Below are 23,636 nucleotides of genomic sequence, written 5' to 3' on the forward strand. Positions count from 1 at the left end.
AGTTAATACATATAAATAAAAAATCCTTTAAAGATAATTTTAATACAAGAGCAAAGATGGCACCTTTTTCACCCAACCTTCTACTCTCATAAAACCAGTCTTTTGTTCCTTATTTCTGGTGCTGCAGTTTTCCTCTTACAAATAGCCCTTTCAGTGTAGCTGGTGCTTTGTGATTTTCATCCACCATTCATGATCCATCTTGATTATGTGGTTCATTCTTTAGCTTGAATTGTGTTTCTTCAACTCTTTAATCAGTGTAGTCTTGTGACAGAACTAGAGTCAGGAGATTTATCTAATCATTTTTTAAAAAGATTTTATTTATTCATTTATAAGAGACACACAGAGAGGGGCGGAGACATAAGCAGAGGGAGAAGCAGGCTCCTTGCTGGGAGCCTGATGTGGGACTTGATCCCGGGACCCTGGGATCATGCCTTGAGCCGAGGCAGAGACTCAACCGCTGAGCCACCCAAGGGTTCCGCTTTATCTGTCACTAATTTGTAGAGTAATTATCACCAAAACACAGTTGCTATTTTTCTAACTTCTAGAGATAGTATGGAATAACATGTTAATGAAATAGGAAATTGTGTTCTTCTTGGCAATCCGTGTCATCATCGTTAGATACAAGTGGCTCTTGGACTTCTCTAAATTCTTGACCAGAAGGATGGCAGATTCTGATGTAGTTATTTATATATCTTAATTTTGTGTTTTCCTAGTCCTGTGATAGAACAAACATCTTAAGATTAGATGTATTCCATTCTAGTCAGATATTTACTATTGTGAAACTTGAACCATTCCAGAAAGATTGCTTTTTTGGATATCATTATTCACTAAAAGTAAAGATATGCTGCCTCCCATATCTTGAAAGTAAAGAGGAGAGTCTCCATGTCATACAGCTTTTATCCAGAGCATAAGTTGTTTTTTTCCTCTCCTTTTCTTTAGGGTTCACTGTCAGACTTTCTTAAGGCTAATGTGGTCTCTTGGAATGAACTATGTCATATTGCAGAAACCATGGCCAGAGGATTGGCTTATTTGCACGAGGATATACCTGGCCTAAAAGATGGCCATAAACCTGCCATATCTCACAGGTAGAGCTCAATTTATATTATTTTCCCAAATAATTCAGTATTTGTTATTTACACTTTTAATTTACTGTGCAAAATTTATTTTCCCCCTAATTACCTAATCATGCTAGTGGAGGCAGTTGGTTTTCATTTGTTTTTCAAATTAGCTTTGAGATTGGCCAAGAAGTATTTTGGATAATGTATGGATTAGTATCATTAGCAAAGTTTAATTCTTGACCAGTGTTTTAGTTTGTTTCATTTCTGAAAGCATGGTTAAGAATGAGAGTGTATTTTGTCTATCTCAAAGGAAAAAAATTTGTTTTGCTTCAAAACATGACTTACTTTGGTGATAATTATAAGATGAATTAAGGAGAGACTTTGGGTATTTGTTTTCTTGTGTTTGTGATGACCAGGTGACCATTACCTCCTCAGTTAAGGTGGAGGGAGGCATCATTTGAATGACTCTTAACTGTCTTTATCAGTGAAGCAGTAGTACTTAAACCCAATAGTTGTCAGAACCACAAAAGGGAAAATGTTAGTTCTTTAAACATGGGATCAGTTTGCCATTGTGTATTCAATGTAAAGATAGTTGCTTTAGAAACAGACCCATAAATACAGAGAACAAAGTGATGGTTGCCAGAGGAGAGGGTGGGGGTGGGCGTGGGCGTATAGACAAAATGGGTGAAGGGGAGTAGGCTACAAGCTTCTAGTTAGGGAATAAATAAGTCATGGGGTAAAAGGCACAACATTAGGGAGTGTAATCAGTGGTGGTGTATGGGAACAGTAGCTGCACTTGGGGGAGCACAGCATATAGACTTGTGGAAATACACTGTGTTGTACACGTGCAACTAATGTAACGTGTGTCCGTTATCTACCTCAATTAAAAAAAGAGATGGCTGCTGTACAGGTGGGTATAAGCAGCTTCATTAAGCAGATAATTGAGTGCCGCCAGGTGGTGTTCCGCATCCTGGGAGGCATTAGTTTAATCCAACTCTAATACAGATTCTGATTTGGCAAACCTTGAATGACTTCTCCTCAGAAATAGCCCCCCATTTTTCTCACCTTCCTGCATAGAGTCTGTTTCTTCTCAGATTTTTGCTCCCCTCACCTAGTCCTATAGGGCACTAATCTCTTTGGCAGCCGAAAAGGTTATTAGGAGTAGGGTTCCTAAAAATCTTCTGAGGCTAAAGTGGATTGGTGTTTGTAGCATCGCGTGTGTCTCCGGTGCCGTCTCTGTTCCACGGTTGGTCTGTGTACGTACATCCAGCCACCGCTCAGGGCAGCGATGGAAGTTGCTAGAAGATAGTAATCTCTAGGATGAACCAGTTGAAGGTAGTGTGTAGAAGAGAATATCTGATTGCTTTAAAACAGTTACTCTTTTCAGAACACTGCGATCCAGCTGGAGCAGTTTATATTTTTGGTGAAAATTTTCGGATCTACATTCCAGAGTTGCTTTTCTCCAATAAGGCTTTTGAATCGAAGAACTACTAAAATAAGGGACCGTTATAATATGTAGGCCTGGACCCGTAGGCAGAAGGCCTCTGTTCATCTTATTTGAATATTCTTTTAACTTAGTTTCTTAAATTTCACTTGCTGTGGGAGTTTCCAACTATAAACTCGGTAATATTTGTATTACCTCAGAACCCCAGCAGTTTTATGACTGGTAGGTAGGAATGACATAGGTAACATCTAGACTAGACCATGGTTTTGGAATAGCAGCTCTTTAGAAAACTGCTTTATGGAGAAAGTTCCTTCTTATTGTCCATGTTATGAGCAGGAGTGGTCACTGCCCTTGTGCTTCAGGCTGTATGGGGACCTTGCATACTCGTTCTCCCTCCTTTTTCCTGTATATCCTACTTCTGTAGTGTAGTCTCCTCCTTTCCTACTTTCAGTGAAATTTTTAAAAGATAACTTGTTTACGATTAATTTCAATACTTTATCTTTCTGTTTGCAAGGGACATCAAAAGTAAAAATGTGCTGTTGAAAAACAATCTGACAGCTTGCATTGCTGACTTTGGGTTGGCATTAAAATTCGAGGCTGGCAAGTCTGCAGGTGATACCCATGGACAGGTAAGGATTGTAACTGCATAAACTGTAAGAAAAAAATAATCTTGCCCCATATTATCTGAGAATGGCATATCTGGATGGAGTTGATCTAAAATGACTGTAATGGTTATTAAATCAGCAACTAATATCAAATGACACTCTGAAAAGTAGTATGTTAAATCTGCTGAGGGAGACATTTTCATCTGGTGCTGAAGGACTGTTAGGAACACAAGTGGCTTAGACCAGTCAGTCCGTAAAACAACCTGGACACATGTCATGGATTCTATTTTTAAAACTAATCCAGTTAGACTCCAGCACGTTTACATAGACCCCATTCGTAGGGCGTTCTCAGTATTAGGGCAGTGGTTTTGTTAATTCTTTCGTCCTCCTAAGAGGAATGGCAGGACAAGGAAAGACTGTTCTTGCTACTGTGTGTTAATATCTATTGTCTGATTTTTCCACACAACAGTTAGTTTCTCGCTTCTTGGTCTTCAGTGCTTCATTAACTCTTTAACCAACTTTACCGCTTTTCTTTGAATTCTCTCCAGAGTTCAGAGCACTTGCAAAGCCCTGAGCAAAGAGTCTAATTAACTCTATCGAGCCAAAGTCTGCACAAAGAGCTCTGAACAATGGGAATCTTTAAGAAAGCCACCTAGGAGAATAGCATTATCCCTACACTTTATTCTCAGAAACTGTGAGGCGAGGAAAGGTGCTTTCACTCCTACAAGATCACCTTATATTAAGAAAACCAATTGGACCTGAGAGGTGACGTTTCCTTACAAAATTGGCATGATTATTTCTTCATCTTTTGAATCATGGCAGTTATTTGGTTATCTAATTCTCAGCTTTCATTTTTCCCAGTATTGCCTATTGACCTCCAAGGATAGTTGCTAAGGAATCACAGCATAACAGATTTTGGCAATACTGATTGATGGTATAAGCATTTAGGTTTCTAGCAGTGGTCAGCAGTCATAGTTCTGGAAAAGCTGACACCAAATGTGTTTGGGAAGGAAGGCAGTCTTGTGGAGATAGGAGATTGTGCGGGAGGCCTTGGGACAAACAGCTGAGCTGGTTGTGATACGCAGCTCAGTTTAGCGAAGAGTTAACCCTCCGGCACCTACCTCATAGCCCTCTTCTCCCATTTTTAAGACACTACTGCCCTCGGTTGGTTTACATGAGGAGGTAAAAATAACACATCACTGGCTCCTTGACTCTAGATTTCATGGACCAGAACATTTCTTTTCTTACTTTTTTTTTTTAAGATTTTATTTATTTGAGGGAGGGGGGGAAGAGTGCATGAGCATGAGCAGTGTGGTGGGGTGGGGGGAAGAAGGAGAAGCAGACTCCTGCTGAGCAGGGAGCCAGACATGGGACTGGATCCCAGGACCCCGGGATCGTGACCTGAGCTGAAGGCAGAGGCTTAACCACCTGAGCCACTCAGTGCCCCAGATCAGAATATTTCAAAATGCATATGACTCTACATTTTATATGTTGCAAAGAAAGAGCACTGGAGAAAAACATTTTTATCTTATCATTAATTTATAAAAGAAGGGACATTTTACACTAAGAAGGTAGTTGAGTAGTCACTTGGTAAGAAGAGTACTTTGGGTGACATACATTTATCTTAGGAGAAAAGTCAACTTTTGAGACCTGCTGCTTGCTTTCACTACAATTAGTTAAAGGAGGAAAATAAATAAATAAATAAATAAATAAATAAATAAATAAATAAATCAAACAAAAAAAAACCCTATTTTTTTTATTTCTTTAAAGCGTTCTTATTAAATCTTATTAAATGAATTTAAAACTTGAACTTTAGAGTCTTAGTGATCTGTTCCTTTTTTAAGACATTTCCATTTTATGTGTGTTTTCAGATAATTGTCTAACTTCTAGTCTAGAGATCAGTCATCTGAGGATAGAGCTTTTTGGAAATACCATTATCTGGGCTGCTCCCTAGATCTCCAAAAGCTCAATTAGATTGGGATCCACCCAGCTTCTTACAAAAAAATCTTAAGCATTCATATATGAATATTGTCAAGCACCAACCAAAGCTAGCTATAGTAGCTTAGTAACCATAGTTACAATACTAAGAAATACCAAATTGTTAGGGACAGATATAAATAAAGAATGCCAGGACAGAATTCATGAATAAATAAATATGTAGACTTTGTAGAAATAGAACTTTAAAAAGTTTATCCATCCTTTACTTGGCTAATTCTTTTTAAGTTTTATGTAATTTTTTGTTAATACAGAGAAAGAGAAACCCTCAAAAAGGGGTGTTTTGTTTTTGTTTTGTTTTTTAAAGACACATTTCAAACAGGATGCAAAGGTACAATTGAGAACTATAGGGTTGTTTGTTTTTGTTTTTTGCCTTTGTCTCCCACAAAACCGTTGTTTTTTGTGATTACTTCCAGAAAGGGAAGAAAATTCTAAGCCAACCCAGCATGTCTGTTGGTGTATTTATTAAGTGTATCCAGAAAGGATCTCAGTATATACACTGCTTTGTTCCTTGCTGTACACGGTTTTTGGAAATCTTTCAATTTCAGCCCAGATTTACCTCCTGTTTTTTAAGAGTCGCGTAGAACTCTCTGTAAGAAGTCCCTACCTCCCTACCGATGGAAACTTCCCGTTCCCAGTGTGTTGGCTGTTGTTACTTGAGATGAAATACGGTGCTCCTGGACTCTCTAGTCTGGTGGTCACAGCTTGGTGACCTGGCCTGATGGGATCGCAGACCACACTTGGTTTTGATTCTTTTTACAAAATCATAAAATGTTAGTTCATAAAGTTAATGAATGAGTACTGTTTGCTTTCAACATCTTTTTCAGGTTGGTACCCGGAGATATATGGCTCCAGAGGTATTAGAGGGTGCTATAAACTTCCAAAGGGATGCATTTTTGAGGATAGATATGTACGCCATGGGATTAGTCCTGTGGGAACTGGCTTCTCGCTGTACTGCCGCAGATGGTAAGGGAAAATACATTTTTTAAAAAAAGATATGCCAATGTATTGCCTACTGCACATATATGAAAAGGGATGATTACACTCAAAGGTAATATTTTAAAGTGCAAAACTTTTTCTGAAGTAGACTTGAAGAGGTAGTAGCTTAAAGAGAATTCAGGAGGCGGAGAAGGGCAGGCTGGAGAGGGAAGGCATGGGCCATGCCAGCCCTTTACCACTGCCGGGCGTTTTGCACTGGGCACGTGCCTTTAGTTTATTTCCTAAAGCCCTTCTGGAGGTAGTTATTATGTTAGTTTTACACATGAGCAGTTTGAGGCTCAAATTTTAAGTAGAAATTAAGCTGACTGCCAGTTTCAAGGTGGTAAATGGTGAAACCTCGATTTGAAACTCGGATCCAGACGTAGGGATTAGGACGGCTTCCTTGGTGGGTCCTGCAGCTCCTGCCTGACCCCGGTCGGTTCCCAAGGCTGCTTTTACGGCAAGAGGAGATAAATGAAGAGTTGGGGGGTTTTCCCTCCCAGGACACTCTGGGCATCACTCCCATGATGCCAGCACATACCCGACCCATTGACCTTAGTCCGTCCTCCGTGGTTAAGCAGGTCCGTGGATATACCACAGCTTAAGTCCTGCCTCCCTACAGCCTTGGGGGTCCGAGCTGATGCAGACGTCATGATGAACACGAGTGACACTAGTTACATTCTGTAGCACACCTTGGCTCTAAAGGATTCTTTGTTATGTAAGTCCTTGTTCATGTCAATAAATATTTGCACTGATTGATTATAAACTTATAGATTGTGTTCTGGGTGTGACACAATTACAGTGTGCCAGGTTCTGTCTTTAGTGCTTCTCAGAAGGTCTCCATTCTCTTCACTTGTGTTATGGCACCTTTTTTTGGTATGAAAATAGGAGGCAAACATCTTGACAAATGTAAATTAGCTTGACCCCTTTAAGTTTATAATTACCTAAAAACTCCCTGCAGATGGTGAAGAGACCATAGGACCATAGAAGAAATTGTGTAGAATTTTTTTTTTTAAGATTTTATTTTATTTATTCATGAGAGGCAGAGACCCAGGCAGAGGGAGCAGTGGGCTCCTCGCAGGGAGCCCGGGACCCCGGGACCCTGGGACCACACCCTCTGGGCCGAAGGAGGCAGATGCTCAGCCCCTGAGCTGCGGAGAATATTTAAACCAACATATCTCACATTTCTAAGAACGCTTTGTTTTCTGCACCCTGTCATGGGCTCAGTGTAGGACAGACCACCTCTGCTGCATGAAATTTGGGGCTACTGTGCTCTTAAAGGGACCTTAGTAGAGGGAGAGGTGCTCAGGAACGGACAGCCATTCATTCTCCTAAGATTGGAGGTTTGGCAGGGCGTGGACGTAGACCTAGGAGAGAGTGATGCAGTTTGGAAATAATCCTAGCTTGGAAGTCTACAGGAAGAAGAGTAACTGTTCCATGTAGTTTGGCTCAAAGTGGAAGAGGAAGTACGTTTATTACGTGCATTTATGGAAGCAGCAATAGGTTGGATGGCAGGAATTACGGGAGAATATGCTTCCTAAGAACTTGGGCTGGTGGTGTGGGGGATATGCCAGGCCCTGCCCGGACGTAATGTCTAGTTCAGCTGAGGGCAGGACCTGGATCCTGGTCTAGCTCTGCGCTCGGTACGCAGATCTTCAGGAAGTGACTCTGGACGGGCGTCATGCCTGAGGAATGCAGGGGTGTCACTGGGGTTTAGTGCAATGAACGTGCTTTGTTGTGCGGTGGAGGGGTTAGCCGGGAAGTTTTCATGACAAATGAAAAGGACATCAGCTGCTATTTCTAAAATGCTTGGCACGTGCTGTAAGTACTTGACTGCAGAGTCGGGGATTCCTGACTCTTAGGTCAGAGGTTAGGGCGGGCGGGGACAGTGAACCTTGAGAAGCGAGGGCTTCGATGGCTAATCGTGGACGGGTAAATTCAGTGCCTCTCAGACTTTCATGTGAACCAAACTCCTGACAAAGTTCACGTTTGGACCCAGCAGGTCTAGGTTGGGTCTGGGGCCTGCTGTTGACGTGGCGGGCAGGCTGCCAGTCCGTGCCGTTGCTGCTGAGCCGTGGGCTCGTCAGACCCTGGAGTTGCTGGAAGTGCGAGAGCAGAAGTGGACTCTCCAGGCATCAAAGGTTCTTCCGCTTGCAGAGGGTGGAGTTAAAGGTCCTCCTTCAGGACTCACGGTTTCCAGCCTCTGTTCTGTCCAGGACTAGGAGCATCTGTACACGGTTTAGGCCTTTATAGGATACAGGTCCTTTATAGGAAACGGCTCTTTAGTGACGGGTTTCCGTCAAGGGGAGACCGCAGGGATGGAAAGCACAGACTTCAGCGTCCTTCAGAGATGCAGCCCAACTCTGCACGGAGCAGCTAGCTGCTGCCCTCGCGCACATTACGCAACCTTCCTGGGCTGCTTTCCTACCTGTAGAATAGAGGTGATGTCACCGTCACTCTGCAGGCGGGTGGAAAACGGAAGCAAATAACACGGAAGGTTCCTAGTCAGGAGAAGCGCTCGTTACGAACGCGTGCGGACGCGGAACTGCACGTTCCTATTGGAGTATGCCTGAGAAAATAGAAGCCGCTTGTTTTGTTGAATAAATTTTGTCTGTTGAAGGCACGTTCTGAAGACTTGTTGGGAACCGAGAGTAGAATTGTGATTTTTAAAAAACTAAATATTTTTGGCAGGTTTTGTGAGGGCAGAGGTGGGACTCTGAGGCACGTAATTCCTTCTGCAGAACGTGCAGGGGGCTAGGGTGTGTCCCAGCGAAGATGGGGAGGAGACGGCCCCAGACGGGCAGACGGAGGCACCGCTGTGGACGGTCCGGTTCGAATTGTGGGAAGTACTGTAAGGGGGGTCACGGCGCGGACTCGCCAGCCTTGATGGCGCCCGTGGCCCTGTCCCGAGGGGAGGTGGGCATTGCCTCCCAGACCGGAGGGGCAGGGTCCTCGGCCCTTAGCAGGCCGATAGGCCGAATGGTGGAGTTTTCGGTCTCCCCCGTCCTTACCGCCTGCAGCAGTTGGGAAAAGGTGATGCGGAGTGTTTCAGGACGTCAGGAAGATTTGAATTAAAATGATTCCCCCCCTCCATTTCAGGACCTGTAGATGAATACATGTTGCCATTTGAGGAGGAAATTGGCCAGCATCCATCTCTTGAAGACATGCAGGAAGTTGTTGTGCATAAAAAAAAGCGGCCTGTTTTAAGAGATTATTGGCAGAAACATGCTGTAAGTTACACAGCTTTTCATTTGAAATTCCAATCAAATGCTTTTTGGAGGAAAGATTTGCACACTTCTCTTCTGGGAGGATTTTCTGGGGAGGTTATCTTCCTAGAGGGTATTCGGTCCTAGAGTTCTGTAAGCAAGAGTTTTAGGGCCGTGAGGGAGATGGTGAAGTCCTAGAACCCAAGGGGCTCACACTGCTGTGGTCTTGTCTGTCTGGAAAGCTCCCAGGGAGGCGAGTGCCTGACCCTGAGCTTGCGGGTAGGTGGGGGACCTCGAAGATCAGCAGCTTCCCAAGCTAAAAAGTGAAGCTTTCCTCTCTCCATGTTTTGATTTGGGATTGGACTATGTTCAGGTTCTTCAGAATGCTCTAAAACTAGAGATTTAGGTAGTGAATGGGGCACGACTGCCCTCGGTATTTTGGTCCAAATATAACTGGAGACGGATACAAAGCAGATAGAGGATCTCCAGGATGCTTTTGCAACTTTTTTTTTTTCTATTTAACTGCAAAACAGAAATGCTGGTATTAACTAAGAAAACAATAAGAATTGGTTTAAAAAAATTCAGCCTTGGTTTTGATTGAGCCCAGTTCACGGGTTAGCCTCGAACTGACCTGGTTTATAAGCAATGGGACAAGGGTTTTTGGAATTAAAAAACCTTAATAACCTCTTGGGACAGTCTCCAGTGCTGTAAGAAATTTTATTTTTTTCTTGGTGCTTTTCTTCCATTTCCCGCATACAGTAGAGACAAGTGAATGTTGACCTAGAACATCAAACTTGGCTAATCTTGCAACGGACAAAAATAGCCATTTCTTCATGGACATTTGTCTCCTAATAGAAACAGAATTTGCTATGGTGTCTGAATATGTTTTTCCTTTTTAGGGGATGGCAATGCTCTGTGAAACGATAGAAGAATGTTGGGATCACGATGCAGAAGCCAGGTTATCAGCTGGATGTGTAGGTGAAAGAATCACTCAGATGCAAAGACTAACAAATATCATTACCACAGAGGACATTGTAACAGTGGTCACGATGGTGACAAATGTTGACTTTCCTCCCAAAGAATCTAGTCTATGATGGTGGCACCATGTGTACACAGTGAGAAACGGGACTCTGAACTGGAGCTGCTAAGCTAACGGACCTGCTTACAGTTTATTTTCTGTGAGAAATGAACACGGTGTCTCCTGGACAGGTCAGAAAGAAGACCCTCGTTTCAAATGTGGCTCTGGGAGACGTCCAGCATTGCCCGCAGCAGACGCCAAGGACACGAGACTAAGGAAAGCTGCAGACTCTATAAAGAAACTTTTGAAAACGTGTACATGAAGAACGTAGCCCTCTCCAAATCAAGGATCTTTTGGACCTGGCTAATCAAGTGTTTGAAAACTGACATCAGATTTCTAAATGTCTGTCGGAAGACACTAATTCCTTAAATGAACTACTGCTATTTTTTTTTTAAATCAAAAACTTTTCATTTCAGATTTTAAAAAGGGTAACTTGTTTTTATTGCATTTGCTGTTGTGTTTCTATAAATGACTATTGTAATGCCAATATGACACAGCTTGTGAATGTTTAGTGTGCTGCTGTTCTGTGTACATAAAGTCATCAAAGTGGGGTACAGTAAAGAGGCTTCCAAGCATTACTTTAACCTCCCTCAACAAGGTATACCTCAGTTCCACGGTTGCTAAATTATAAAATTGAAAACACTAACAAAATTTGAATAATAAATTGATCCATGTTTTGTAACAAGGTATTACAAATTCACTGTGTTATTTAAGAAAAAAAGGTAAGCTATGCTTAGTGCCAACACTAAGTGGCCATTCATAAAGCAGTGTTTTAGCTTTTCTTGTGCTAGCTTGTATTTAACGGAAAAAAGTGCTGTTTTTTGAAATGAAAAAATGTCATTTCCCCCTTTCCTCCCATGTTTTAAAGCTTCATCTTCTATCCAGTTCCCAAATTATCGCATACTTACCTAAGTACTTTTTTTTTAGGTGTGCTGTGTTTGGGGAATATTTGAAAATTTAAGCATGATTTAAATTTTTTAAAGTGAGCTGTGACACTGGAAAGCTCTTCATTTTTATTCTTTTAAAATAGATTTTTTTTTTTCCTATTTATATGTGTAGAATTGTAGTGTATTTCTTTTCACCAAACAGTGTGTGGGACATTCTTGATCACTGTTTAAGGATCACCTCAGGAAGTGTCATTACCCAGAATTCCTCACTCTCTGCTTTGAGACGCGTACCTTTATCACTCTATTTCTGCCTGGTGCCATCTTGTCAGAGTAATATTTGAGGTCTGTGATCTGTAGAGAATTATCCTAGGATAGAGGTTTTAAATTCTAAGCACAGATTTCAGATGTTACTGTTTTAAAACAAATCAGGGATAACAAGTTAAAATATGCAATGACATTTAGAGGTAACCGACGTCGACAGAGGTAAGACCGCCGAGCCTCTTGCCTCTTCCCGCAAATTGCTTTGACAACCAGGATTCTTAGGATATTTCATGCCTTATCCTTGATAAGAAAACGGAAGCGATGGTAGGTAGGTGCCAAAGTGCTTTTCAAAACAATACTGCGTTAGAATATGATTGGATTGTTCCTCAAATTTATGTAGGCCAAAGTAAAACAGTAATTTCCTGAATTTCTAGATTACTGACCAACAAATAGCCAGTATTATGCTATGTACTTTCATCAGGTCATTTTAAAATCCATACATTAATTTTATAAAAGGATTTTTTACATGTCACTATCAGGAGCTCACTGTGAATGTATTATCTTCAAATGGCTATTTAACCACACAGTACACTACATTTTACATATAATGTGCACTTAATCTCTGGGAATAATAAATTATATTATTTATAAATAATGCATAGGTCAACACACTCTAAAGCAGGGAGGGAAAGACGAGTAATAGCATTGTCGTCTGTGTGCCACACACCATCCAGGACGTTGTGCTCTTGGGTCGCACGTGTACCCAAGTTTTCAGTGTATTCCTAAAATTCCCTTTTCGATGTTGAGTTCACCTCTATTTCAAAAAGTACTTGACACCTCAGTTTCTTGATTTGGCTTTACTTCCACTCTGAAACTAATCAAGATGGAAAAGTGACAATGTTCACACATGGAAATCGCCAATCTCCTGTTCTAAACATTTTAACCCTATTTCTAAAAGTAAGGAAAAAAATCAAATCAAATCAAAACAAGGAATATTAGGATGAATGTTTGGCTTACGTGAGCACTAGAGATAAATTTTATAAGATCAGTTATTCAAAAGATAGTTTTCTCTTCATGTTAGAAAAAATTTTTAGAAATCCTGGGTATCGTACTTAACTCTAGCTAACCAACTTTAAGACGTGTATCCTTTTGAAAACTATATTAATAGGAAAACACTTTTTATAAGCAGTAAAATAAGAATGTTCCAGTGACTACCTGTCCTGACACCTAGTCTTGTTAAAACTTTCATTTGCAGGGCATTTTCGTGTTTGGTTTACAGTCAGCGCAGAGTGGGCAAGCTCACAAAAGGTTTGAGCTATGGATACTAAAAAAAAAAAAAAAAGATCAAAGAATGAGAAAAACGATGACTTCTTTGTTTTGGGGTGCACTGAGACCCCAGTAATTTTTTCCTCATGTGTATGGTGCTCCTTATGATTCGTCTTGTATTTTGCCTTTCTGATACCCATCAGGACTGCTGCTCTAACTTCCACTCTTTACCTTGCCCAAATCTCCGTGTCCGGAATGCTTTATGATCAACTGCCATAGGACTGATGGATTAACCAGTGTTCGGCTTTACTCGGAGTCTATGCCCTGCACAGCTCTTGTATGTATCTTAGATGCTAGGAAGTTTTTAGCATGTGAAGTGTGACTCTTGTTTGAATGTTTATTACAGGTACCTTGTGAATTCCAGAACAGAGACTGTGCCTCAAAATGGTTGGGCCCATGAACCTGCACTATCTTTCATGGTGATGTTTTGAAAAATACAATCAGGAAAAAAGCCCAACAAGTTTGGAATTTAAAATAGAATCCTCTATCATGAAATTTAAAAAGAACCTCTCTTCCTCCTTTCCTCAATCCTAAAGTAACAGCTACATTTACCTAACATGCAGGTGGGTAGGGAAAAAAACCCTGGCCGGGTGAGAAGTTCAAGTGGAATTAAAAGTGATTACTACTTAAAAAAAAAAAAAAAAAAAGCTTCTCCACAAGTATTTTCCAGTTTCTCTTTTTTACCTTTTTAAAACATTACTTTTTAGAAGCATTTGGTATAATGTGCATAAAATTATTTACCGATTTATGGGCAAAATGATACAAGTAGCATCTTAATTGAACATCATTTACCTCAGATATTCAACCAGCAGTACATTTTTTATGCAGTCTCAATCCACATCCTATTTGTTACCTCTCAAAATATTGGTAAGCAATTATTTTAGCTTTACTCTGTATTTCTTGTCAGTGTTTTGGGCACAGGTTGTTGTACTACTGTCAAATTGTACTTGCTATTTTTTTCTGCAAGTATTTAACAAAAAGCTAAAAAAAAAAAAAAAGCCCCATAAAACCCCACCTTGAATAAGTGATTGTTAAATATTGTACAATAAAATGTATGCTATCCCCATTCCACCCCCGAGTTAAATAAAAAAATGAATATGGTATGATGTTTATGCAGTTTTTCTTTAGCTGTACATACACTTTTTTAATAATAAACTTATTTTTCTTAAAGAGGGAACAGCAACTTTATCGTTCATGGCAAGGCTCACACCTTGACACAGGCAAGAATGGGGACAGTGGTGAGAGAAGGCAGGCTGGTCGAGGCTGGGGTCCCCCCTTCAGCGTCTAAGCAGACGGCTCGCCCCATGAAGGCTATTAGTCCTGCCAGTTCCAGGAAACCAGAGGCTGGTGCCCGTTAGTTACCTCGTGTTCCTACGGAAACTGAAAACCGTGGCTCAGGGAGTAGTCATCTCAGATACAAATTCTATTTCCTAAGGATGGTAACTAATTTACTGACTCAATGGAAGAATTCTGGTATTTGCACTTAGGGGAAGAGTAACTGTCGAGGAAGCTGCCGTCCATTTACATTTTTAATGTTGCTAAGGCTTTTGTTTATCTTGTGGCTTTCAAAGAAGAGTCCCGGATGGAAAGCCCCCATCCCCGTGGTGCGGTGGGAGCAGTGTCACAATTCACACCAGGGCGATTCTCAGTATTTTTTTAGGGTAAACGTGAAGGAAAATACATTTAGGTAACGGTAGTTTGAAAGACCCGCACCGCCTTCTAAACCAAGTGAACACGCAAACTATGGTGGAGCGTGCGCTGAATCTCTGCCAAAGACTGAAATGGTCTCCCGCAGCAGGTCCTGCACAGCAGGTTCTCGGGGGAGTTCATACACAGCATATACTCAGCACATGACATTAGGACCAGCCAGTTTTAATTCCCCAGAGCCATTCACATGCGTGTACGCGAACCGGAGGTGTTCTGAGAAGATCCTGCTTCAGCAAGGGTACTCGGAGGGGTCCCATCGGCCAGGCCTACTGAAGCCTCTAGCACTTCCTCTTCACCGGTTTTTCAATCTGATGACTCATGGAGCTCATGTGGGTTGTGTTATTTAAAAGGCCACACTCCTCCTCTAATACATGAAGAAAACATTCCCTAAGCCCTATTTGATTATTCTTCAAAGCTTTTTACTAGGGCTTTTCAAATTTATTTTTTTATTGATGGTTTAAAGCAATTTAAGAGATGGACCTTAAATTTTAAGTACATCTCAGCTTCTCTGTATTATGGAATATGTAAAGGGGAATATCAACATTGCTCCTCGCCTCAAAAAATGCCTTTGTAATATAGGCACATACTTTATTTATTTGTATGACCTTTGCTGACCTCTTTTTTTTCTAATTTAAGAACTGTTTCACTGAAAATGAAAACCCACGCTGCTACTTAAAGTTTTACAATCTGTATACTGGCTGTTGACAGATCTTCTGTAGGATCTTCTGTAGGTCTTTCGTAACCAGGAAGGCAGATGAGAGCTTTCAGCCTTTTAGTGGCATCTTAAGCTAGTAATTTGCAATCTTAAAATCAAGTTCTTTAGATGCTTTCACAGTGAGTGCCTTTAAGGCAGATAGTACTTCCCTAAAATAGTTCAGGAAACTTTTTTTAAAGGGAAAACTTTAGCTCAAGAGTAAAATCCTTGCTTCTAGTTAAGAGTGATGCTACCATCAATCTTGGCAAAATACCCCCTAAAAATCTGTAGACTATTGCACAGAACCAGTACGCCAGCCTTACCTTTACTGAGACTGCTGAAAAGTAAATGACAGTGATCTGAAGACTTAGAGGCGGGGAAGGAACAGCTATGTCTGCAAAAAAAAGGTTGAACCGAAGAGCTACATTTATACACAGAAATATTACAGTCCATTCTACACCTGATACTTCTTGAAAAGCAGATAAATCATTTCTTAGGGCGTACTTTAAAAAATACATGGCAAGAACCCATTAATGAATTTTAGCTCTTGATAGTAGGGCTTTGGTGTCAGTCAAATCTGAGTTGAATTTCAGGGTCTGTCAATCATTCGCTACCTGTGTTGATTCCGAACACTGCCACTACTATGTTAGTTTTCTCAACTGTAAAATAATAGTCCCTGAATATCACAGCGTGTTTGACAGTTAAAAGGATTATGAACTACACAAGGATATGGATGGTCTTTTGTAAACCTTCCATGAAAACAGGCAATAAAATATTCTTGAACAAATGAAGTCACTACCACTTAGCAAATGTTTATTAAATTGCACTTTAAACAGACACCTGAATGAGTTCCTGCCTGAACTCCTGAATCTGTAAGGTGAGCACTTCCACATTCCCTTTAGGGATTTAATTTTTGATACAAATGAGTTTAGTTAATAGTGCCAAACACTTCACATTAATTGCGGGAATATTTTTCCAGGGATTTCCTAAAGTCCCCGTTAAAAAGACAAATTTTGTTCTTTTGGGACTGTGACAGGCCCAAGAATTTGCCTTTTAAAAAATTCTACAAGGCATTCTTCTATAGACAATATGAATAAGTACCACCTTTTGAAAAGAAGCCTGGAAGAAATTCATATTCGAACTTTTCACCTTTTTCTTCCATGTGAACTACCTTCGGGCCAAACTGTTCAGTCTTCTGAACTAGAAGACCTGGGTCTGGGATAGAATCCAAATTTTCCATGGATAGAGGAAAAAAAAAAATACAGCACCTCCCAATGGACCAAAAGATTACTCAGTACACCTCAACTCTTCCCATTGTTTCTTTACTGCTTTAGGATTTGTAAGAGCACTTGGCTGCTGGGTTGAAACGAACTCTTCAAATATACTACATGAATACTTGACAAGTATTAAATAAACATATGGTTCATTCCCTAAAACAGTCACATTTATTTCTTTGAACTGCTACTTACAAGATAATCTAACTCACTGGAATGGTAACTGCCCATGACTCAAAGGCAAGACAAAGCCCAGATACTACATGTGTAACAGTCCCCATAAATACAAAAATACAGGTTTATAAATATAAGAAAATGTAGTAACATATCTTGTTAAAGGACAATAGCTTTGAGTTCCTTAGAAAAGTATGCCTGAAACTTCATAACTGAAGCCACTGGTTATATTCATAACCAGCTTAGTGAGGATGTTGCCCACTGCCTAACATCTGTAGGACAGTTGGGGTATTTCTGCAAAGCATTCATAATTTGAGTATTATCCAAAAGGAGTTTCATCAGCTGGTACTCTCTCTGTGTATTTACCGAAGTCCTTTCCATGGGCTTTATTAATTCTAATTGTTGTAAGTGTTCAAAAGCCTGAAAGATGAAAGAAATAGTTAAGGTTGAATAGAGGAAGTAAATAAAGTTAATCTAGGGAACAATGAGGGTTGTGGTCAACTGTAGAACAGAGTGCCAGGAAACAAAACTTAATAGAAATTAGCAGGGCTCAAAAACCACTCTCATCAACCTCATAAAAACTTCATCTATCAGGTGAAGGAGTGTCAATATACAATTATCTGTCTTTGCACTGTTGAATGTGAACAGGGCAAACTCTAATTCAGTCTGCACAATATAGTTTTTCTTCCAAAGCTCATTCTGTATCTAACACCTGCTAGTTCTGAATTTAAAGGAAGGGCTTCTAGCTCTTTCTATGAAAACCTAACATCTGGTAAGACTAGTCAATTTTTAACTAATTACTTAGGTCATTCAAATTGCCATTTACATTCTCTTTTTAGTTTTGTAAAACGTTGCTATGTAGAAGCTTAACATAGATGAAAAAAAGCCAGAGGCAGGAATGATCCCTAGCAGTACACCATGACTGTTCAGCTGATCCTATAAAATAAATGGTTCAGCAGAGTGGTATGGGCACGACGGAAAGACAGGTTCCTTTTTCCCTAAGAAGTCTGAAGCACATGCCACGACCTGTCAAAACAGCCTTCTCTTCCATCTCCCTCCCCAAAAGAGCTGTTTACTGTTTCCTCTTACCTCTAATATTCATGTATTATGTCTTTTCCAACCCTGATTGTTTTAGGTATTTTATTAGAGTATGAAAACAAACCATTAAGTCATGACATAATAACCATTAAATACTGACAAAATGAAATAGATTCTGGAGCTTTTAATCCTTACAACCACATTGTAACAACAACAACAACAACAAACAAAAAACAAAAAACTTTGGAATTTATTCTTTATGTATCATAAAAAGTCTTCTGATGAAAAGAGAAATAATTCAGACACCACTTGTTTCTGAAAATGAGAAAACACTGGAAGCTGCAGGTATTATTGGAGCTGAATAAAACAGAGATTTAAAGTATTTCTAGGGAGGAAAATACTTTATTTAAAATTAAGATATGAGCAGATACAAATCACAAGAATTTAAATGTTCATGTAACCCTTTGTACTAATACAACCTCCACAAACTATGACTATCAGGCAGACATGGACATTAGGAATGGGAAAAAAAAAACAACCTCCAGTAGGCTAAATTCTTTCCCTGTTGTTCTCAAGAAATGGTAATTGCCTTGTACTCACATTTTTTAGTTGGTATAAAAAATACAAGTCTGATCACTAAGGCCTATAAAGAATGATAAAGAACTTATGGGGCCAGTTTTAAAAAGAAAAGAAAAGAAAGAAGAAAAGAAAAGAGGGAGGGATGAAAGGAAAGAAGATGCTTTTCCCCATAAAGTCCTCTAGAACTGCACTGTCCAGTAAGGGAACCACAGATGGCTACTGCTTTTCGTGGAACTTGGTTTTTTATTTAAGTTTATCATTAATTTTAATTTAAAATCTGATACTCGAGTCAATTATAAAATTTTAAGTTAGTTTGGAACAATTTCAGAATGTAAATCTTCTTCAGCTACAAATTTTATGAAATCTAAAGAGCAAGTATTTCCAATGAATATTTAGTAAATTAAGATGCGTGTTAAGTGTAAACACATGTAATTTTTAAAAAATAGATAAAATATTTCATTAATAATTTTCTGTATTGATTATAGATTAAAATATTTTTGGTATATTAGGTCAAGTAAAATTTGTCATTAAACTTAATTTAATTTCTTTTACTTTTTTTGTTGGTACTAGAAAATCCAAAGTTACGTTATGTGGCTCACATATTTCTAGTGGACAATTGTATGTTCTAATGAAATTTCTTAAGTTTTAAAACTCATAACTTAACTAACCCCTAATAACACTTTGTATGTCCTCACTAGTCTATGATATTTTACTCTAGTTTCTTAATGGCTAATACCTGCATTTTTGTCTTTTTACTGCTAAGATTATAAAGCCAACCTTTGAGTTGTAAAGGGACAGAATTTTATCCATGCAGTGTAACGTCTAGTTCTTTGCACCATGCAGGGCCGGAAACAGACAGTAGAGGGCAGTATACTTCCACAAACTGGGAACAACTGGCTGCTTCAGATTATTCAAAGATTTCATTTTGAGGTAATTTTTGTCTGCTATGCAAAAAAATTTCTAAGATAAACACCTAATGTTACAAAATTAATAAGCGTGCAACTATGACATATACAACCAAACTGGATGTAAAAATATACCTGTATGTAGAAAAAGAACAGTGTAACTTAAGTCTTACCTTCATGACAACAGGTTTTTCAAAATTATAAACAGAATGGGCCTTCCTTTGAACAAACTTCTGAAATTCTGGACAGAAAGCAATACCAACATTAACACCCTCAAATAAGCAGTGAGGTACAGTCAGAAAGAAACCACCAAAGTCCCATCTCACCGTTATAGACCATTTGAAAATTAAAGGGTTCCTCTTCATAGATGTCATTTAAATGTTTCATTGCAATTATAAGACAGATTTCCAAGACTGAAAGACCTAGAGTAAAAGGAAAACAAATTATGAGTTTTATATTAACTTACTGATTCATAAGATTGAAAGAACTCTCCTCCAAATAGAATGACAGAGTCAAAGACAATGGTTTTGAGGGATGGCAGGAGATCAAGACCTTCCCCAGGTTCAAATGCGTTTCAATCACTCTAACTTATACAATCTTAAGCAAACTGTTCAAGCTTCCTGCGTTTGTGTAGCTTACAAATAAGAGCAAACTAAGAAGCATAAAGCTTACAGAGATGTTTTAAGGATGAGAGAATATTATCAAGCACTTCTCATATGTCCCATAATAAACATAAACTGAAACTACCATTATGTACTTCATTTTTAATTTTTTGTTTGAGAGAGAGAGAGAAAGACAGAGAGAGAAGTAGATTCCCCACTGAGCAGAGGGCCCAAAGCGAAGCTCTATTCCAGGACTCTGGGATCATGACCTGAGACGAAGGCATATGCACTGAGCCACCCTGGTGACCCTACAATTATGAACTTTAAATCACATAGGGTCCTTGATTATTCAGAGAAACCCTAAACATGTAGAAATTATATCTAAAATTTTTTTCCTGGAGAGAAGAAAATTTGTTATATTCTTTAAAGGCATAGTGAACGCTTCAATGCCAATGCTCTTTAGCAGAACTTGATGCAATGTGAATGCCTGCAATACAAGTCTTAGCTGGATATCCAGTGTAGCAAGGGAGGCAGAGTATCAAGTTTCTTTCACTTTGTTTTTTATTTTTAAGATTTTATTTTAAGAATAAAATAAACTCATTTGAGAGTCAGAGAGATTGCAGAGGGAGAGGGAGAGGTTGAGAAGCAGACTCGTTACTGAACAACTGATGTAGGGCTTGATCCCATGACCCTGAGATCATGATTTGAGTGGAAGGCAGACACCTAACCAATTGAACCACCCAGGCGCCTCAAGTTTCTTTCACTTTAAATGTGGGTGATGATACCTTTTGCAGGGCTGAGTTAAAGGCTCTATGAGTATAAAAGTATTCTGTGTTATAGTTAAGTATAGTTTTGAAAGAACTCCATTAACGTAGACTTATAAAAAAAAACTAAGCAGGTTTCTCACCATGTACAATATTTGCTTTAGAATCCATGCTGCACAACTGGTTTGCCTCCATCAGATCTGCTGCAGTCATAAATGGGTGTGATGTTGTTACACGATTTAAAGCGAGCATCTAGGGAAATGTGGATCAGAAAAACACAGGTTTATTAGGCATTCTGGAGATACTACTGAATTACTGAAAATCTAATTTGGAGTCTATTCTTATGGGAGAGTTAGTATCAATGCTTGGGAAAGGTATTCTCATACTTGGCTCTATTAAAATATAGTATTTTAATACATATGCTATATAACTCTATAAATGTAAAGCATAAAAAAAAGTTCTTGCTGCTCTCTATCTCTTCCCACTTATATATTTAATTCACAATTTCTCAAAAGAAAAACATTTAGAAAAGAGGAGGGCAAGAAGAGATCCAAAATAGGTAAAGAACTCTATTAAAAGGTTATTTTGATTTCATGGGGAAAATGGAGCAGGGAAGTACCTTGAGCTCACCTCCTCATGGACACACCAAGGCTGCAATTACATATAAAGCAACTCTGAGAATGCCCTGAAAAGTAGCAGCTGAAGATTTTGTTCTGTTTTTGTTTGGGTTTTTTTTTTGCAGCTAAAGATACTTTTAAAAGCCACACTGAGAAGGGTAAAAGAAGCAGAGATGTGGTTGGGGTAGGAACTCAAATACCCAGTGCAGTGACCCACAGGCAGGAGGTGTGGAAATCCTTCCTGAGGAGTGAGGGGTTCAAACCCCATATTGGGCACCCTCTGCCTTGGGTATCCGCACAGAAAGAGGAGTCTCCATAATGTTTGGCTTTGAAAATCAGTGGGGCTTCATTCTGGCAGAGCCAGAGGATGATAGGAAATGGAGACTCCATTCTTACAGGGCCCACACACAATTTCAATTGCTCAGAGGCAGCAGTTTGAAAAACATCTGGGCCACATATGAAGGTATACTGACTAATATAAAGTATACATAATGCTGGAAAGACAGGGATCTATAGGAGCTTTCTTTGGGAATGAAAGTGCTAGCAGTACTATTTTTCTTGTTTTTCTTCAGCGAAGCTAGTTACATGCTTCCAAGAGCCAGTTGTGACACTATCCATCAACCTGGTTAGCACCACTATCCATGCCAGGGCCATCCCCCTGTGGAATTGCACCATCAGAATCACCCACCCAGCTAAGTTCCCCTTCTAAATAAGTCCTACCCAAGGGAAGGGGAGCCAACCCCACCCACTAGCAAGCACACAAATGTCATGGAGAGATCTCACAATGAGCCACATGGGGGCTGCCCAACCCACCTGCCCTCAGCAGCTGCAGCTGGGTCTCTCAGCCACCTGGGCTGGGGCCAGCTCTACACACTGGTGTGCCTGTAGTAGTTGTGATGAGGCACTGCAGCCATATGGGCCAGGAACCAGCCTTGACGAGTGCTCTCAGCAGCTGTGGCCCAGTGACAAGAGAGAAGTGCAAGTAGCCAATATGAAACAGCCCTGAAGCTCCAGGGTCTAATGACCAGAACAGATTGTACGTCTGGGCTCCAGAGAATGACTTCTATATAAGGCCACTACTTTTAAGACCAGGAGACACAGCTACCCAATATAAGCAAACACAAAGATTCAGATAAAATGAGACAGAAGAGTATGTTCCAAATGAAAAATGATGAAACCTCAGAAAAAGAACTAAATAATAGAGTTATTTAAGCAATCTACCTGGTAAAGATGTCAAAATAATGGTCAGAAAGATGATTACCACACTTGGGAAACAAGTGGATGAACTTAGTGAGAACTTCAACAAAGAGCTAAGAAATATAGAAAGGAATCAATCATAGCTGAAGAATATAATAATTTGAAGTAAACAACAGATTAAAAGATGCAGAAGAATGGATGAGCAATCTGAAGACAAGGTAATGGAACCCAAGTTGTACAGCACAGAGGAGGAAAAGGAGTTTAAAATATGAGAATATGTTAAGGGATCATGAAGACAACATCGACCATACAGACATTCACCTCTAGTGGTCCCAGAAGGAGAAGGATGAGAGTAAGGGGCAGAAAACTTATTTGAAGAGAGACACCTAGGTGGCACAGAGGCTGAGTGTCTGCCTTCGGCCCAGAGAGTGATCCTGGGATCAGGGGATTAAGTCCCATATCGGGCTCCCTGCAAGGAGCCTGCTTCTCCTTCTGCCTTCTCTGCCTCTTTCTCTGTGTATCTCATGAATAAGTAAATAAAATCTTAAAAAAAGAAAAGAAAAATTACTTCTTATTTGAAGAAATGATAGCTGAAAACTTCCCTAATCTGGGAAAGGAAACAAGACATCCAGGGCCAGGAAGTACAGAAAGCCCTAAAGAAGAGTAATCCAAGGAGGTCTAATATATAATATTCAAACAAAATACATAATATTCAAAGTGTTGAAAGGAAAAAACCTACAACCAATAATATACTACATAGCAAAATTACTATTCAGAATTGGAGAGAAAAAAAGTTTCCAAGATACAGGAATTCATCATCATTGAACCAGCCTTACAAGAAATGGTAAAGGCACTTCTTTAAGCAAAAATGAAAAGGCCCTAAGAGGAAGTAAAAAAAAAATTATGAATGACAAAATTTCACTGGTAAATTGGTTAGCCCAATGAGAGGCTTGAACACACAACCCTGAGATTGAGATCTGAGCCAAGATTAAGAGCTGAATGATTAAAAAACTGAGCCACCCAGGCGCCCCTAAAATGCTTTTGAATTTAAGCAACTACCAACTTATAACCACATACCAAAAACTTAAAACAGATACACAAAAAATAAAGAGAAAGGAATCCAAACATAATACTAAAGAAAATCATATAATCACAAGGGAAGAGAGCAAGAGAAGAAGGGAACAGAAAAGAACTATAAAGACAACTGAAAACAATGAAAGGGCAGTAAGTGCATACATGCCAATAAG

General features: G+C 39.6%; 2 protein-coding genes across 5 annotated transcripts in view; one reads left to right on the forward strand and one right to left on the reverse strand.

Annotated features, from left to right (window-relative positions):
• The window catches only part of ACVR2A (activin A receptor type 2A), an 84,468-nt gene extending 70,529 nt beyond the window's left edge, over nucleotides 1-13,939 (forward strand). For both annotated transcript variants that reach the window (XM_049097288.1, XM_025431730.3), the window contains 5 exons: nucleotides 940-1,085; nucleotides 3,017-3,131; nucleotides 5,930-6,068; nucleotides 9,180-9,310; nucleotides 10,186-13,939. In XM_049097288.1, the coding sequence (XP_048953245.1) occupies nucleotides 940-1,085; nucleotides 3,017-3,131; nucleotides 5,930-6,068; nucleotides 9,180-9,310; nucleotides 10,186-10,380 (726 nt within the window). In that variant the 3' untranslated portion in view covers nucleotides 10,381-13,939. The remainder of the gene's footprint in view (nucleotides 1-939; nucleotides 1,086-3,016; nucleotides 3,132-5,929; nucleotides 6,069-9,179; nucleotides 9,311-10,185) is intronic.
• A 2,092-nt stretch (nucleotides 13,940-16,031) lies between these two features.
• ORC4 (origin recognition complex subunit 4) overlaps nucleotides 16,032-23,636 on the reverse strand; it is an 86,682-nt gene continuing 79,077 nt past the window's right edge. For all 3 annotated transcript variants that reach the window (XM_025431743.3, XM_025431761.3, XM_025431750.3), the window contains exons 11-14: nucleotides 20,719-20,827; nucleotides 19,536-19,631; nucleotides 19,383-19,450; nucleotides 16,032-17,107 (exon numbers count right to left, since the gene is read on the reverse strand). In XM_025431743.3, the coding sequence (XP_025287528.1) occupies nucleotides 16,919-17,107; nucleotides 19,383-19,450; nucleotides 19,536-19,631; nucleotides 20,719-20,827 (462 nt within the window). In that variant the 3' untranslated portion in view covers nucleotides 16,032-16,918. The remainder of the gene's footprint in view (nucleotides 17,108-19,382; nucleotides 19,451-19,535; nucleotides 19,632-20,718; nucleotides 20,828-23,636) is intronic.

Source organism: Canis lupus, chromosome 19 (genome assembly GCF_003254725.2).
Source record: "Canis lupus dingo isolate Sandy chromosome 19, ASM325472v2, whole genome shotgun sequence".
NCBI classification, from domain to species: domain Eukaryota; kingdom Metazoa; phylum Chordata; class Mammalia; order Carnivora; family Canidae; genus Canis; species Canis lupus.